A 14,725-nucleotide genomic window follows, 5' to 3' on the forward strand; every position below is an offset into this window, starting at 1 on the left:
AAATTATTAACATCCATGCCTCATTCAGCAGATAAGAAGACAGATTTAATGCAACCAATGTGCTTGCTTCACCCCACATAGAAATGCAGGGAATTAGTTCCAATGGGACCACAGTTCTTTGTTTCTTGAGAAACTTTTATTTTGTGTTTTTTTTCCCCCAAATTCAGAAAGGGGAAGCAGAACAGTTTTTCATTTGCCAACTGCTTGTAATTACCACAAGTTCACATCTTGAGTAATCATGAATACCTTCCGGGGAAATCACAGACTGCCTGAGTGTCGAAAGCAGACAGTGAAACTTCTGGGGGAAACAGCTGGTGGGAGGTTGAGCCAAAGAGCTCCCTGGACCTGAGTGAGCAGGCACAGGAACACAGACAGGGCTGTGAGGACAGGTAAGTGCTTTCGGTTGGGTTAGAACTCCTGGGGAAGATTGTGCTTGGGAGAGACAGGGAGCTGGATTCGCATCCTGTCCTTTCTGTTCATCACCTGCATGAACTGGTGAGTCCAATGCCCCTTTGGAGCCTTTGTTTCCTTACTTGCCAAAAAAGCAAACCACTCTTAGATTTCACTTGAGATGTGAAGGGATGTCCTTCCACAGTTTCCCGCATTTCCCCACTGTTATCACCCATTCTTACAAAACTTGTTCTCAGTGAAGACTGGGATTAAGCAAATGTTGAATTTGGAAACTATAATTATAACCTAATATTGTAACACAGAAAAGTATTGTACAGAGTTGCTTGCCTGAATAGTAGGAATTTTCTTAAATCTTTTTCAAAAGCTCTGGTCTACTTCCACTTCTCCTTGTTATAATGAAGGACAAAGCATCCTCTTCATTGTTGGATTTGGAAGAAATGATGTCAGTCAGGAGACACAAAAAACTCAAAAAAAAAAAACCCTTGCATTATGTAGAGTTGTTGTTAAAATAACTTTACATATCCAAATTTAAATGCAATAGCTTAAATTCTGTAAAAAAAACCCTCTACATGCTATCATAAGGATATAATTTAGTAGATAAAATAAGCATAAATCATACAATATTTCAAAGTACACAGATGTTTCTTGCAGCACTGATCATGGCAGTAAAAAAGGAAACAACCAAAATGTTCAAGAACACGTGTCGGGTTTAATGAATCTAGAAATATGCATTCATTTGGGATTTTCGGAGTGAAACTCTGCTTACATAATCGTAGCATTCTTACCACAGAAGTGTGCAGTTCAGGGGCATCAAGGCCATCCGTGTTGTGACACCCTCACCACCATCCACCTCCAGAACTTGGTCATCTTTACAAAGTGGAAGCATAGCCCCTAAACAGCTGCTCCTCGGTCCTTCCCGAGCCCTTGGCAGCTGCCATTCCACTCTCCACTAAGCTGAGTAGTCAGGGAACCTTGTAAGTTGAACCATACAGCATCTGACATTCTCTACCTGACTGACTTCATTGATTTTGCTTTTGAGGTTCATCTATGGCGTATGTCAGAATATGGCATATGTCAGAATCTAGCATTTGGCTTTTATACTTAAGGCTCTTATACTAATTCATCAAAGATGTCTACTGACAAATCAGTAAAAAGAAGTTCTGAAATCATGGAACAACCGTTTGTACAGTGTTATAATTTGGGTAAAATCACACATAAAAAGGAGGAAGATTTTCTTTTTATTTACTTCCTTCCTTCCTTATTTGTTTGCTTATTTATTTGGTTTTTTGAGACAGGGTTTCCCTGTAGGCTTGGAGTCGCTCCTGTAACTAGTTCTTACAGACCAGGCTGACCTCTAACTTAGAGAGATCTGCCTGCTTTTGCCTCCCAAGTTCTGGGATTGAAGGCGTGTGCAAACTTTATTTTTATGTTCTTAAGAAAAATAAATTAATTTTAAAATAACAGAAAATAAAGGCACAGAACATTGAAAGGCTAGAGGAATCAGCCAGGCTTTCAGTTCCTAACATAGCACTTAGAATACTGGATAAGATAGAGTTCTTGGATATAAAACCTGGGAAACCCAGGAAAGAAATCAGAACCAGGGAGATTGGTTATTAAGCTTGACTGGAAGGGATTGCGTTGATGTATTTAACAACAAAATTCAAATCAAAATCCAGGTTTCCCAATATGGGAGCAGTTCTGGAAAGAAACACTTTTAACACACTTTCCCAGGATCACAGCCATTCCTAGGAACAGACTGTGAACTCGTGAGTGACAGCCAGTGCTCCAGGTACAAATAGCATTTGACATCCATTGCAGTGCTGTCCCCATCTCCCCCAGTAGAAACAAGATGCTGGGGTTCATTTTGGTACTGTTGATCTGGGTGGAGCTCTGTTTTCTTCTGGAGTGGAACTGTTAATATTGGGAATGAAGATGGTAGGTGACAATATCACATAGAGGAGATTATTGTCACACAGAGGAAAATACTGCAAGCTCCTGAGCCCAGTAGACACAGCCCAGGTACACACAAGTTAGGCACACAACAAACTAAAGATAATTATATTTGCTATTTGCTACAGTGTATCATTAAACACATGCAATGCAGCAGGTAAGTGCTTTTGGTGACCTTCAACTTCTTAGTTCTGAGTTGCAAATATATGAAATGTACTTAACATCTAGAATGTGAGACCCTTAGAAGGATTAAGACCTTTGGTGCTCAAGTGCCTGGAATTCAACATGAATTTTTTAAAAAGTGGTGCAATTCTGGATTAGGCTTGTTCTTTTTGTAGACAGAAAAGTACTCACCCAGTAATTTTTTTTCTTTTTATTGAAAAAATTTCTGCCTCCTCCCTGCCTCTCATTTCCTTCCCCCTCCCTCCCACTCCTCTCCCTCCACTCCTCTCCCTCTCCCCCTACTCCTCTCCCCCTCTCCCCACTCCTCTCCCCTTCCCTCTCCAGTCCAAAGAGCAGTCAGGGTTCCCTGCCCTGTGGGAAGTCCAAGGTCCTCCACCCCGCCTCCATCCAGGTCTAGGAAGGTGAGCATCCAAACAGGCTAGGCTCCCACAAAGCCATAACATGAAGTAGGATCAAAACCCAGTGCCATTGTCCTTGGCTTCTCATCAGCACTCACTGTCCATCATGTTCAGAGAGTCTGGTTTTATCCCATGCTTTTTCAGTCACAGTCCAGCTGGCCTTGGTGAGCTTCCAATAGATCAGCCCCACTGTCTCAGTGTGTGGGTGCACCCCTCATGGTCCTGACTTCCTTGCTCATGTTCTCCCTCCTTCTGCTCCTCATTTGGACCTTGGGAGCTCAGTCCATTGCTTCAATGTGGGTCTCTGTCTCTATCTCCATCCATCGCCAGATGAAGGTTCTATGGTGATATGCAAGATGTTCATCAGTGTGGCTATAAGATAGGGCCATTTCAGGTTCCCTCTCCTCAGCTGCCCAAGGAACTAACTCACCCAGTAATTTAATGGAGAGAGAATGAATAGTGGGGGATTAGACAGCATAAACAGCTTCAGAGTGAGGGTCAATGTGATGGGGGTACTATAGGGGAAGCAGGGGCACACGAGGTAGAGAAAGGGAGCTGAAAGCAGAGGCTTGTGGGATGGGCGTGAGGCGAGTCCACTCAGGACTGCAGATTAAATTATGCTTGGATTACTAAGCTCCAAATTGTGGGGTGCCTTGAAATGTTTGCAATTTTCCCCCATAGCATGTTTCTTTTTCATCATGGATGAAGGGCAGCAAGCAAGCTAGCTCTCCTATGCTCCCCCTGAAACTCAGTTCCAGTTCTGTTTGTAGAAAGCAAGCCAGACTCTGGTCATCACACCCTGATGTACCCTCTTCTCATAGAAAGCCACCCTTCTTCACTCCCTACAGTCTCTGGTGCCTGTGAGTGTCTGTCAGTCCAGCCCTAGGAACTGATGAGTTCAGTGCCTCTTCTAGCATCGACAACATCACACTTCTGCAGCTTGGCATCAAGAGCGTTTGGGGACCTGCCTTCCAATGGACATCGTTATTCACAAAAGAAAGGAAGCTGGACACACAAACCAGAAAGAAGATGACCTGCTGGTTGCTGTGCCTAAGGAAGCCACAGTTCTTGGGGTAAGTCCATCTTGTTAGAAGGAGAACACAAAGAGATAATAATATTCTGAATTATTTTCGTGAAAGTGAGAGATGGGGATCTAGCTTCATTCTCTGACATGGGGGTTTCCAGTTTCCCCAGTGCCATTTGTTGAAGACAATACCTTTGACAAATATTAGGTGGCTAAAACCATGTGTGTTCTCTCTCCTGGATCCTCTGTTCTATTCCAATGTCTCCCGTCTATTTAATCACAAATCTCCATCCTCGATGGACCCCATCCTTGATAACATGCTCTAGTAATTCTCCACCCCAGTTGCCATGGAGCTTGTCTTTACATGGCACATGTAAGATGGAAGGGTCCAACAGAGTGGCTGCCATTTACTTCATGCCTGCTTCTTGGTACATGGGTATTCGATGATGAATTGTGGTAATGACATCTCTTACTTTGGGGTTACGTTGTCTGTGTGTGAATTACAATATATTGAATCAAAGTACAGATTCTCATTCAAACTGGAAAGGCCAAACAAGGTTCCTGGTCTTTTGACATTTGTGCAGGTTTGTACAACTTAACTCCCTCGTGTTCCTCGTCAGTAACACAGTTGTCACAAATCCTGGTGAGAATGCGGGGCCCTTAAACATGCAAACTAGCCTGACATCTGGTGCTGTGGCAATCACATGATTTTTAAATTCAAATGACAGATAAAAAAGGATGAGTGACAGCGCTAGAAATATTCCTCTCAACGGCTCTCAGCTGAAGCTGAGGCCTACACTGACACTTCTCCGTATTCACCTGGCTGGACTCCAGTCCATACAACTTCTCCCAGTGACTTTACAAAAAGTGAAATGTTTTCTGAAGAAAATTTTGAAGTAATATGACTTTTGCACAATCATTTCCTGAGTTCAATAAGCCTTCCAAAAAATAAAACAGGTAAATTTTGGATTTTTCTCTTAGAACAGACTTATCTGTTCCTTGAGTATTCCCCCTTTTAATATAGAAAATCATATTTAACACTCCTTATAAGTCAGTTTGTACTCAAATAATCCTTTGCATCTACTTAAAGAATGTTCTTGAACCCCCTGTCTTGTCTGCTGCAGACCATCCAGATACTGTGTGCCCTGACGATTGCAAGCTTTGGGGGCATTTTTGTGTCAGCTTCCTACTCTTCCTACATCAACCCAGCAGCCTTCACCATTTTGATGTTCGGGTACCCATTTATTGGATCCCTGTGTGTAAGTAAACTATGATCTCCAAGGGTGTTTAGGCTTCTTAAATACACACCAGGCACTCAGTGATAAAAATAGCTTCCTCTTCGAGAGGAAAGAATGCAGGAGGAGGCCATCTCAACACTCCTGTCTCATGCCCTGTCTCTCCCAGTCAAAAGTCAGCACCTTATGAGTGGTCTCATTAGAACAGGAGACACAGGGAGAAGACAATGCACTGGGTGTATCGGCACATTTCTTATCGGACAAGAGGAATATTATTGACATCCCTCTTTGAGGTTTTGAAGCTGCCGTTGGTTTCTGGCCAATAGAAAAGTAATCCACTTCTCAGGTAGAGTGAGCAATACTGACCTGGAACCTCTACCAGACGCCACAGTTTGCAGACATTTATCTCAGTAATGACAGGATTGTTCATGGGAAACAGAGGCATTCTTCTGGTTGCAGTAACCCTGAACATCTGCAGACTTCTTGGGCTTCTTGTCAGATAATGGCTCATGGGCAAGGATCCTCCTGGATCTTATTTCAGGATAGCTAAACCCAGTGTATACCTCCTACCAATGATCATTTCTCTTCAACAGAGAATCTTGTAAAACTGAGGGAAAGGGGAACATTCTTGGAAGATGAATTATACAAAGGGATTTTAGTGACCTTGGTCCCTGCATGGGTACAACTACACAGTGTGCAAGAATGACTGTCCCTGTCCCCAAAGCACAATTTGTTGTGGAGTTCACTGTATAACCGTGGTGGCAGCCCCCACATTCATTAGCAAATATACTACTAGCTCATTTTTGACTCTCATTTTCTGTGACTACACAATACTCATGCCACAAGCATAATCCGTGTTCCAGCTTCCCAGACCACCACCTCTGCTTGCTGGGCTCCTAGTACCACCATGATCAAGTACTGCCTTCTCAGTGGCCATAAGCAAGGCTTCATGTCGTATCTTGTCTTCCTGATTTCCTAAACTCTGGGTGATACTCATTCCATCTACACCAACAGCTTCAACTCCATATTTCTCTGTCCCTTGTTATATGAGAGGCTCATTCCTAGGTGCTTCTGCTATCCTCCTAGTCTTCACATTGTCGCAACCTCCCCTTTCAATATTAGTAGTATCTGCCTGGCATTGGTTGTATCTTGCCTGCAGCAACTGCTGCTTCCCAATAACATAAACCCAACTTTCCTGAGAAGATGAAGATATGAAGCTTCCCTAGTAATATGGACACGTCATTCCTGCAGGGTTGTCCCCCTAGAAGTTTCCCATTGCTTTTTGCGAGTGATTTGAAAGCAGCTTAGGCCAACTCTTTCTTTTCTCTCTCTTTCTGAACAGTTTGCCTTTGTTGGATCTCTCTCGATAATCTCCGGGAAAATCGCAATCAAACCCGTTGTAAGTATAAAGACCATCAATCTCTAGTTGGTTGTAATAGTTGAAACCCCATAGTTAATTGTTGTCATTTCAGCCCTCCAACGCACAGTTTGGGGAAACAAAGCTCATAACATGGTAGGGAGCATATATTCTTCAGCTGGCCCACTGACACACCCGGGACGTCACTTCTGAGTGAACATGTTCATTTTCCACATATGACGGGAGGAAAACTGAAATCCGGAGTAGAAAGGGACTTGCCTGGTCACACATGCAGAGAGATCAGTAACAGTTGAGATGGGAGTCATTTCCTGATTCCAAGCTCAGAATTATGACCCCACCTGGTGCTGGGAACTCTCCAACCACCCCACAACCCCTGGGTTTATACTGTAGCTTCAGCCACCAGGAGCAGGTGCCAGCACCTAAGCCACCTTTGTGTTCTCAGCCATAGCTGGCAGGACCCTGTGGCTTCTGGAGTCAGGATGTGCCTTTCCCACCTGGGTGGGCATGTGGCGGGAAGTAGGAAGGGCTGCTGTTCACAGGAGCAGCAGTGTTACTGCTTCCTCTTACTGTGTTATCAAGGCTACTACCTGCTCCTTGTGTAGTTTGTGGGTGGGCATAGCTAGAACCACAGGGACTAAGCCCAAGCACCAATACTTCTTGCCCTTTCTTGGGTGGAAAACGGAGGTGCACATTTGTTAGCTGTCAGATGAAAGTGCATTCTCTTCCCTTAGGCCTGATCACCGTGTAGGGTCTGTATTAAAGGGTCTCGGGATTACAAAGGTGGAGAGCCACTGCTTTAGGGTATCCAAGCTCTTCAGCCTGCTCTCACTATTCTCTAAAGCTGCTTCAATATGTGAGGTAAAAGTATAGTCTGGGTTCTCCAGAGGATGCCAATGGCCATAGTTTAGGAGGTCTTCAAAGGAAAGTTCTAAGAGCTCTGGGTAAGTCAGTGGAGATCCTGGCAGCAGGCTGAGGAGTCCCAGCTCAGCATCTAGTGTCACAGAGAGTCAGGAAGCCAGACTGCGAGGAGCTTCTCACATTATCCCATTGAAGACACATTTTCTGACTGCCTCATATGAAAAACTGCAGGGTGCGGAGCAATACAAGGACAAATTATCCATAGACTGCCTGATGAGAGGCCAGATCCTATTAGAAACAACTCTAGGAAGGGTCATTGCAGTATAATAGGCAGAGGGAACAGAGCGTCCTACACTAATCTGGTGATGAGAATCCAACACAGAATCTCTCTTCCAGGCGCTGAGCAGCCTGGCCTCCAACGCAGCAAGCTCTGTTGTTGCTGCCATTGGCCTCTTCCTCCTCACCCATAACCTCATAGCCCTGGGGACTGCCTCTCCTCGTTGCAGTTCAGAAAAGAGATTTCTGGCCTTATTTCTTTATTCGGAATCCCACTATTGGATGAATGAGGACAAGAACTGTCTCCTCGCTTATGTCAGTGCCGTGGTAAGCGATTCCAGACTAAAAATCTTGGCATGGAAAATCCCAGTTTCTCCCCTTTGAGTAATTTCTGCTTTTTCAGCAGTCTCTGGTTTTGTTGGTCTGACTGTTTGCGGCAGGCAGGAAAAAAAAAAACCCGAGTGTGACAGAAAGTTAGCAGATTGTGTTGGAGAGATGCAGGAAGCATGGTGGAAAGAGGGGAAGAAGGTGAAGAGATGAAGAAAATACAATGGAGAGCTTTAAATCAGAATAGGCAATGCTAGTCTTTGTTATGCGTGTTGAACTTGAACTTGGGAAGCTGTTTATGGGTTGTTGCCTGGAGTTGGAAAGCTCCACCCATTAGAGATGTGTGCCTTTGGTCACATGTATTTTCAAACTTGGAGCAGACACAACATGCTTAATTTCCTCATCTGCTCAGGACTGGCAAAGAGGGAAGGGGTAGAAGGCAGTTGACCAGTAGACATGACTCCTATGAAAAACATCTGTGTTCCTGGGCAGAATTTTCTTGTCACCTTTCACCCAAATTTGACCACCTGTTGATAGTGACAAGCCTGGCTGAGTCCATTTTTCTAAATGTAGGTTAGTAGTATCTAAACCATAAGGAGTCTTTTAAAGATGAAGATTGTTCCTTCATGACTTCTCCAAGCGGGAGCAATGAGTGGCCAAGCCCACATCTTTCATTCCCTTGTGTCCGTCTAATTTAGGAGTCTTGGAGAATGTGTGAAAGTCTTTGGACTCACATCCCTCTGAGCCTGGCCACGTGAGTAGAGCAAAAGTGTTGACCTGGGACCTTGAGGAAGTGAAAGAGCAGAGACTTATTTGGTTAGAAGTGAGCATGAGAAAGCCCAGGAGGTCACTCTGCAAGACGAACAGGGTAAAGCAATGAGAGAAGTGTCCTCCCATTGTGATACTGGGCGGTTGTTTTAATTAAGATTAATTTCAGTACATCAGGTTGTTTGCTACTCTTATATAAGGAGAGCCAAAAAGAACTTCCACAACATCAGAAAAGATGCAGCAAGGCAGAGTAAACCAACTTCAAAGGGATACTAATATTTAATAAAAACAGCATTAACCTAAACAGAAGTAACAGTGTGTGTATGTGTGTGTGTGTGTGTGTGTGTGCTTAAAACTGGAAGAGAATAAAAAGGAGCTGGAGGAAGAAAGAAATAAAGATGGCGTAGGTTGCAGAAGCTAATTAGCATTCTAAAGTCAAATCATCAAAGCAGAAAACTGGGGGAGTCTGCACAGAAACAGGAGCTAGAGTCGAGGACTGTTAGTGCCCAGGTAAGGGTTTGGGGTTGTCAAGCTCATCTGCACACACCAAGAGCCCTACAAATGTATTAGAAATAGAGATTGAAAGTCATTTGACTTGTGACGTCAGACAAGAAAATGGTACTCAGTGCCCCCGGAAGTTTCACGCATCCCTGCCCTCAGCTCGCTCAACCCAGTGCAGATTGCAATCTAAACCCACAGTTCCACAGACACCGGGTGGGGCCAGGGGTGGGGGGTTTCTAATAAAGGGATTTTAAAACTGCTTCTGTATCCCTGATATTCCTCAGATCCTTACAAAATCAGACGTAAAGTAGCTGTCTAGGGACATAGCAATAATGCCCACTTATAAGAATCTTACATATTGAAGACACACACTTAGTACCGTCACCATCACATATGCACTTAAACTGTGTAATGATAAACAAGAGAAACTTGTGGGAAATGCTCAGTCCTGTTGAGTGCTGTAAGAAAGCAGGCTGAGCAAGCCAATAAGCAATGTCCCTCCGTGGCCTCTGCTTCAGCTCCTGCCTCTGGGCTCCTTCCCTGAGTGCCTGCCTTGACTTCCCTCAATGACGCTACCTGGAAGTATAAGCTGAAATTAACCATTTTCTCTCTAAGACACTTTTGGTCATGGTGTTTTATAACTGTAACAGAAACCCTGACTAGGACAAAGCCAAAACATGAGACAAAGACAGTATGATAAAAAGGACCGGGGGAGCTGATAAATAGAAAACATGACTAGAAATGTCAAAATCTTAGCGATTAAAAGCTGAGATCAGTGAAGGCAGATTTGATGCACCTGAGGAAATATCTCATGAGATCATATCAACTTTGAGAAATTGGGAGTGACACAGACCCTGAAGTGACAGGAAACATGGAATAAGCTCTCATAGGAAAGTATGGGGGAGAAAGACTATGAAGAAACAATTATCAGAGGAATTTTCAGAATCGGAGCCATGAAATTGGGTGCTGAAGGAACCCAGGGAAGACCCTACAGGACAAGTGAATCTGAATCCACACCTGAAAATGGGCTGAGTGAAAAGTACCAAGGACAAACAAAATGGGGAAGACCAGCAGAGCCAATGGCCAGTCACTCTTCCTTCTCATCTCTTTCTGATCACTAAGAAATCTGAATGAGAAAGCAGAGAGAAGGATTAAGCCACTGTTTCTGCTCCTTCTTGTCTCCATTGCTGAGGGCTTCAATAACCCTCCCCGACCCACCCCACCCCCTCTCAGTAGGGCCCAAAGGCTTTGTGTGGGGTCACACCCAGGCCTGTGCTGCTTTTCAGAGTGGGCTGGCGTTGATGCTCATCTTCACTGTGATGGAGTTTTTGCTAGCTGCGTACAGTTCTGTCTTTTGGTGGAAGCAAGTCTATTCCAACAAGCCTGGGGTAAGTACCTTGATATCTCTGGGACACCTGCTGTGTCCCCACTCTGAGCTGCAATGATACAGGCTCAAAGGATCAGATGGAAAGTGACTTTAATAATGAAAATAAGTGTTCACTGAATGGTCATCTGTGATCAGATGCAACACATTCCTGATTAGTCTTATTAAATATTTACCCGGAATCAGATATTATGGTAAATGCTGAAAGATCAGAGAAGTAAAGGAGCCAGCCACTAGAGAGACTTTTTACCTCTACTGAATCCCAGACTAAGAGGGCAAGATCCTGTCTCTAGTAATCCTCAAATTGAATGCCTTGAGCTCCTGTCTCCTCCCACCTTATATTCTTCTCTCTGCCCAGCCATATCCCTTTCTGTCTCCACCTCCCTAGTGTTGGGATTAAAAGCATGTGACTCTCAAGTACTGGGATTAAAGGTGTGTGCCACCACTGCCTGGCCTCTATGTCTAACTAGTGTGGCTAGCTCCACACTCTGATCTTCAGGCAAATTTTATTTGTTAAATCACAAACAAAATATCAACACAATAAGATAGTGCCTACATGATAGCAGCACTGATAGAGAGTCCTGCCCCATGAAACTAGCTGGTTCTAGAAGTTAGCTCACAAAATTTCATGAATGAACCAGAACTTATAAAAACTATGCGGGGAAGTATGAAAGTTTATCCAGCCTTGCTCTTATTGTGGACACTGACATTGTCTCCACGGCCAAGCCCTGGCTAATGCAATTTTACCAAGACGTTACTCTTTTCTTTATTTTTCTGCTCTTTCCTTTGCTTCCTCTTAGACTTTTATGTTATAATTTCAAACTGTTTTCACTTCTCCTAAATGCTACACAATAGAAAATGTTATAATTTGAAGGAATTATGATTCAACATCGAAGTTACTATAAAGCAACAATATGAAAAAATGGAAAGTGAAATTTGCTTAATATTGTAGCAATTACATGTTGTGATAAAGTTGCAAAAGTACTACTATAAAATATTACTATAATACCTTATATTATTGTATTTGAGGGAAATAAATGAGAACATTTTAAACCCTGCTCTGAAAATCAAAATGTTACAATCTATTAATAAATGTTATCCTTCTAGAGTACATATTTCATGCCTGAGTCACAAGATCAACTTGTCAAAAGCAGTTCTTTGAGGCCATGAGTAGGAAACACAGCAGAAGGAAGAGAGCCAGCACTCATGGCAGAGCACAGCTGGACGTTCCTGAAATCTCAGCCTTGGGAGATCCAAATAAACCTCTGAAGAAAAGCTTTCCTGTCGTGCTTTCATTATGAGCCACTTCATCTCCACTGGAAATCATTTCCTCAAAGTCTGGTCAGCAAGATTCTAGGGCCCAACATTCCACAATGACCACAGACTTCATAACTTCTCCAAAGAGAGCGCACAGACAGTGTGCAGTCCTATAGTGATGGACTTTGGCGAGGTCATGGAGCTGGAGCGGCTCCTTCTCAGGAATGCTTGCACATTCCTGTTGCTTAAATGATAGACATTATGCATTCCTAGACTATCTGACATCCTTTGGAAATGTCACAGTCTGTGCAAGGACCTGGGTTTGATTCCCAGCAATGAAAAATAATAATAGACCATAGCCAGGCATGATGGTTCATACCTGTAACCCCAGGGTTTGAGAGGCTGAAGCAGAAGGATTGCCCTGAGTTCATGTTCAGTTTGGGTACAGAGTGAGACTCTGTTGCAAGACAATGACTTATTTCTGTCTTACTAATGACTTCACATATATTAGGAATGGGTATTAAATGTAGGACCTTGCACATGCTAAGAAAGAACTCTACCATTGAGTTAGAGACCCAACATATTGGCTTTATTTTTTATGTGAATTTGAAGACTATAATTAATCATGGTATACTCTCTCATCTAAGTACTAGACTGAATAAGCCATTGGATGTAGAAAAGCAATAGCAACTTCAATCCTGGATTGGAAAAAAATCAACATTGCTCACCCAAGAAAGAGAACTTCCAATATTGCTCCCCAGAAACAAATGTGTAACTGAAATAAATATGTAAGGTTTCCAAATAAACTATGGAAATGCGTGAGAGCATAGATCATTCCCCTACACGCCTGAAAGCAATAAAAAAGACAACTAAAATCTATAGAGAACTTAGAAAGCAGAGTACAAAGAGAGCTGATCTCTTTTTCTTGGATTCATTTTTTAACAAGTGTGTGTGTGTGTGTGTGTGCGCGCGCGCGCACCCACACGTGTGTACATACGTGTATATGAATGCATGTGCTTCATAGGCCAGAAGTGTCAGATGCCCCTTAGGCAGTTATGAGTCACCAGATATCAGTGCTAGGAACTGAGCTCCAGTCTTCCGAAAGAGCAGTGCACCCCTTTATTGTCTTTCCCTCTGAAAGAGCAGTGCACCCCTTTATTGTCTTTCCCTCTGAAAGAGCAGTGCACCCCTTTATTGTCTTTCCCTCTGAAAGAGCAGTGCACTCCTTTATTGTCTTTCCCTCTGAAAGAGCAGTGCACTCCTTTACTGCCTTTTCCTCATCATTGCCATTACCACCATCACTTCATACATTCTAATTCAAATATAATGGCATGGGTGATGACAATGAAGGCAAACTGGTGGAACGACCAACCTAGCTACCACCCAGGCCCAGAACCAGGCCTATGAGTTAGCCCACCCCAATATCCACCTCACCTATGGACTGCTGGAGCATGTGAAGGGGCCAGGCCTACAGATCCAAAACATCAGGATCTCTACCACACAGGACAACAAAAGGATATCCAAGAGAAGTCCCAATGAAGGTCCAGTGTCAATAGTGTAGCAGAAGCCAGAGGCTTTGAACCAGATCCTTGACTCATTGCAATGAGTCAAGTAATGACGTGTGGACTGAAGGGTACACTGTGACACACTGCAGTGTCCACACTGAGATTTTGTTTGATTTTGTTTTTTTTCTTTTTACTTTAAAATTTGATTTTGTTTTGGGGTGAGATTGCAAGGTCAGAGGATGGAATCAAGGGAAGGGGAGGATGAGTGGGATCAGGATACATGATATGAAATCCACAAAAAAATAAAAAGTTTTTTTTTCATATTTTACTTTATTTTTTTCAAGTTTTTATTTATTTATCTTTTTATTGAAAAAAAATTTCTGTCTCCTCCCAGCCTCCCATTCCCTCCCCCTCCCCCACTGCTTTCCCCTTCCCTCTCCAGTTCAGAGAGCAGTCAGGGTTCCCTGCCCTGTGGGAAGTCCAAGGTCCTCCTCCCTCCATCCAGGTCTAGGAAGGTGAGCATCCAAACTGGCTAAGCTCCCACAAAGCCAGTACATGCAGTAGGATCAAAACCCAGTGCCATTGTCCTTGGCTTCTCAGCAACTCTCTTTGTCTGCCATTGTTCAGTGAGTCCGGTTTTATCCCATGCTTTTTCAGTCCCAGACCAGCTGGCCTTGGTGAGCTCTCAATAGATCAGCCCACTGTCTCCGTGGGTGGCTGCCCCCCTCGTGGTCCTGACTTCCTTGCTCATGTTCTCCCTCCTTCTGCTCCTTCATTGGGACCTTAGCCTTATTCAACTGCTTACCTCAGCAATTTAGCAGTTGAAATCATAATAAACACATGAATATAAAAGATTAGCCTGAAAAAATTCTAAACCATGTATAATTGTAATTAGTATTTGGTAGAGTATCAGAGCAGAATTGTGAAATATATGTGTGCATATATGTATATATATATATATATATATGTGTGTGTGTGTGTGTGTGTATACATATATGTGTGTGTGCATATATATTAATACAGGTACAGACAGGCACTTGTTTTGTGTGTACCATCTAGCTAATTTTGTGCCTACTATATGCTTTTTAAGCAAGCTTATACTAGAGCCTGTTTTTCATGCTTCCTCTATAAGAATCGAGAAGGCTGGTACACTCTAGAATTTTCAGATTCTATGACTCAATGACTGGGATTCTGTGGTTCTAGTACTATACAATTGCTACGGGCTCATTGCGGAGGTCTCTATGTGGCCCTAGGGAGGAAATACATCATG

General features: G+C 43.3%; 1 protein-coding gene across 1 annotated transcript; it reads left to right on the forward strand.

Moving 5' to 3' along the window:
- The first annotated feature begins 303 nt into the window (after nucleotides 1–303).
- Ms4a7 (membrane spanning 4-domains A7) lies at nucleotides 304–12,067 on the forward strand. The gene is made up of 7 exons (XM_041662020.1): nucleotides 304–389; nucleotides 3,791–4,015; nucleotides 5,091–5,225; nucleotides 6,544–6,600; nucleotides 7,834–8,040; nucleotides 10,596–10,697; nucleotides 11,801–12,067. The coding sequence occupies exons 2-7, from the start codon at nucleotides 3,917–3,919 to the stop codon at nucleotides 11,861–11,863; spliced, it is 663 nt and encodes a 220-aa protein (XP_041517954.1). The 5' UTR covers nucleotides 304–389; nucleotides 3,791–3,916; the 3' UTR covers nucleotides 11,864–12,067.
- The last annotated feature ends 2,658 nt before the right edge of the window (nucleotides 12,068–14,725 follow it).

This window comes from Microtus oregoni, unplaced genomic scaffold (genome assembly GCF_018167655.1).
Source record: "Microtus oregoni isolate MIOR12 unplaced genomic scaffold, Mior012 000012F_ref0000307, whole genome shotgun sequence".
Classification (NCBI taxonomy): domain Eukaryota; kingdom Metazoa; phylum Chordata; class Mammalia; order Rodentia; family Cricetidae; genus Microtus; species Microtus oregoni.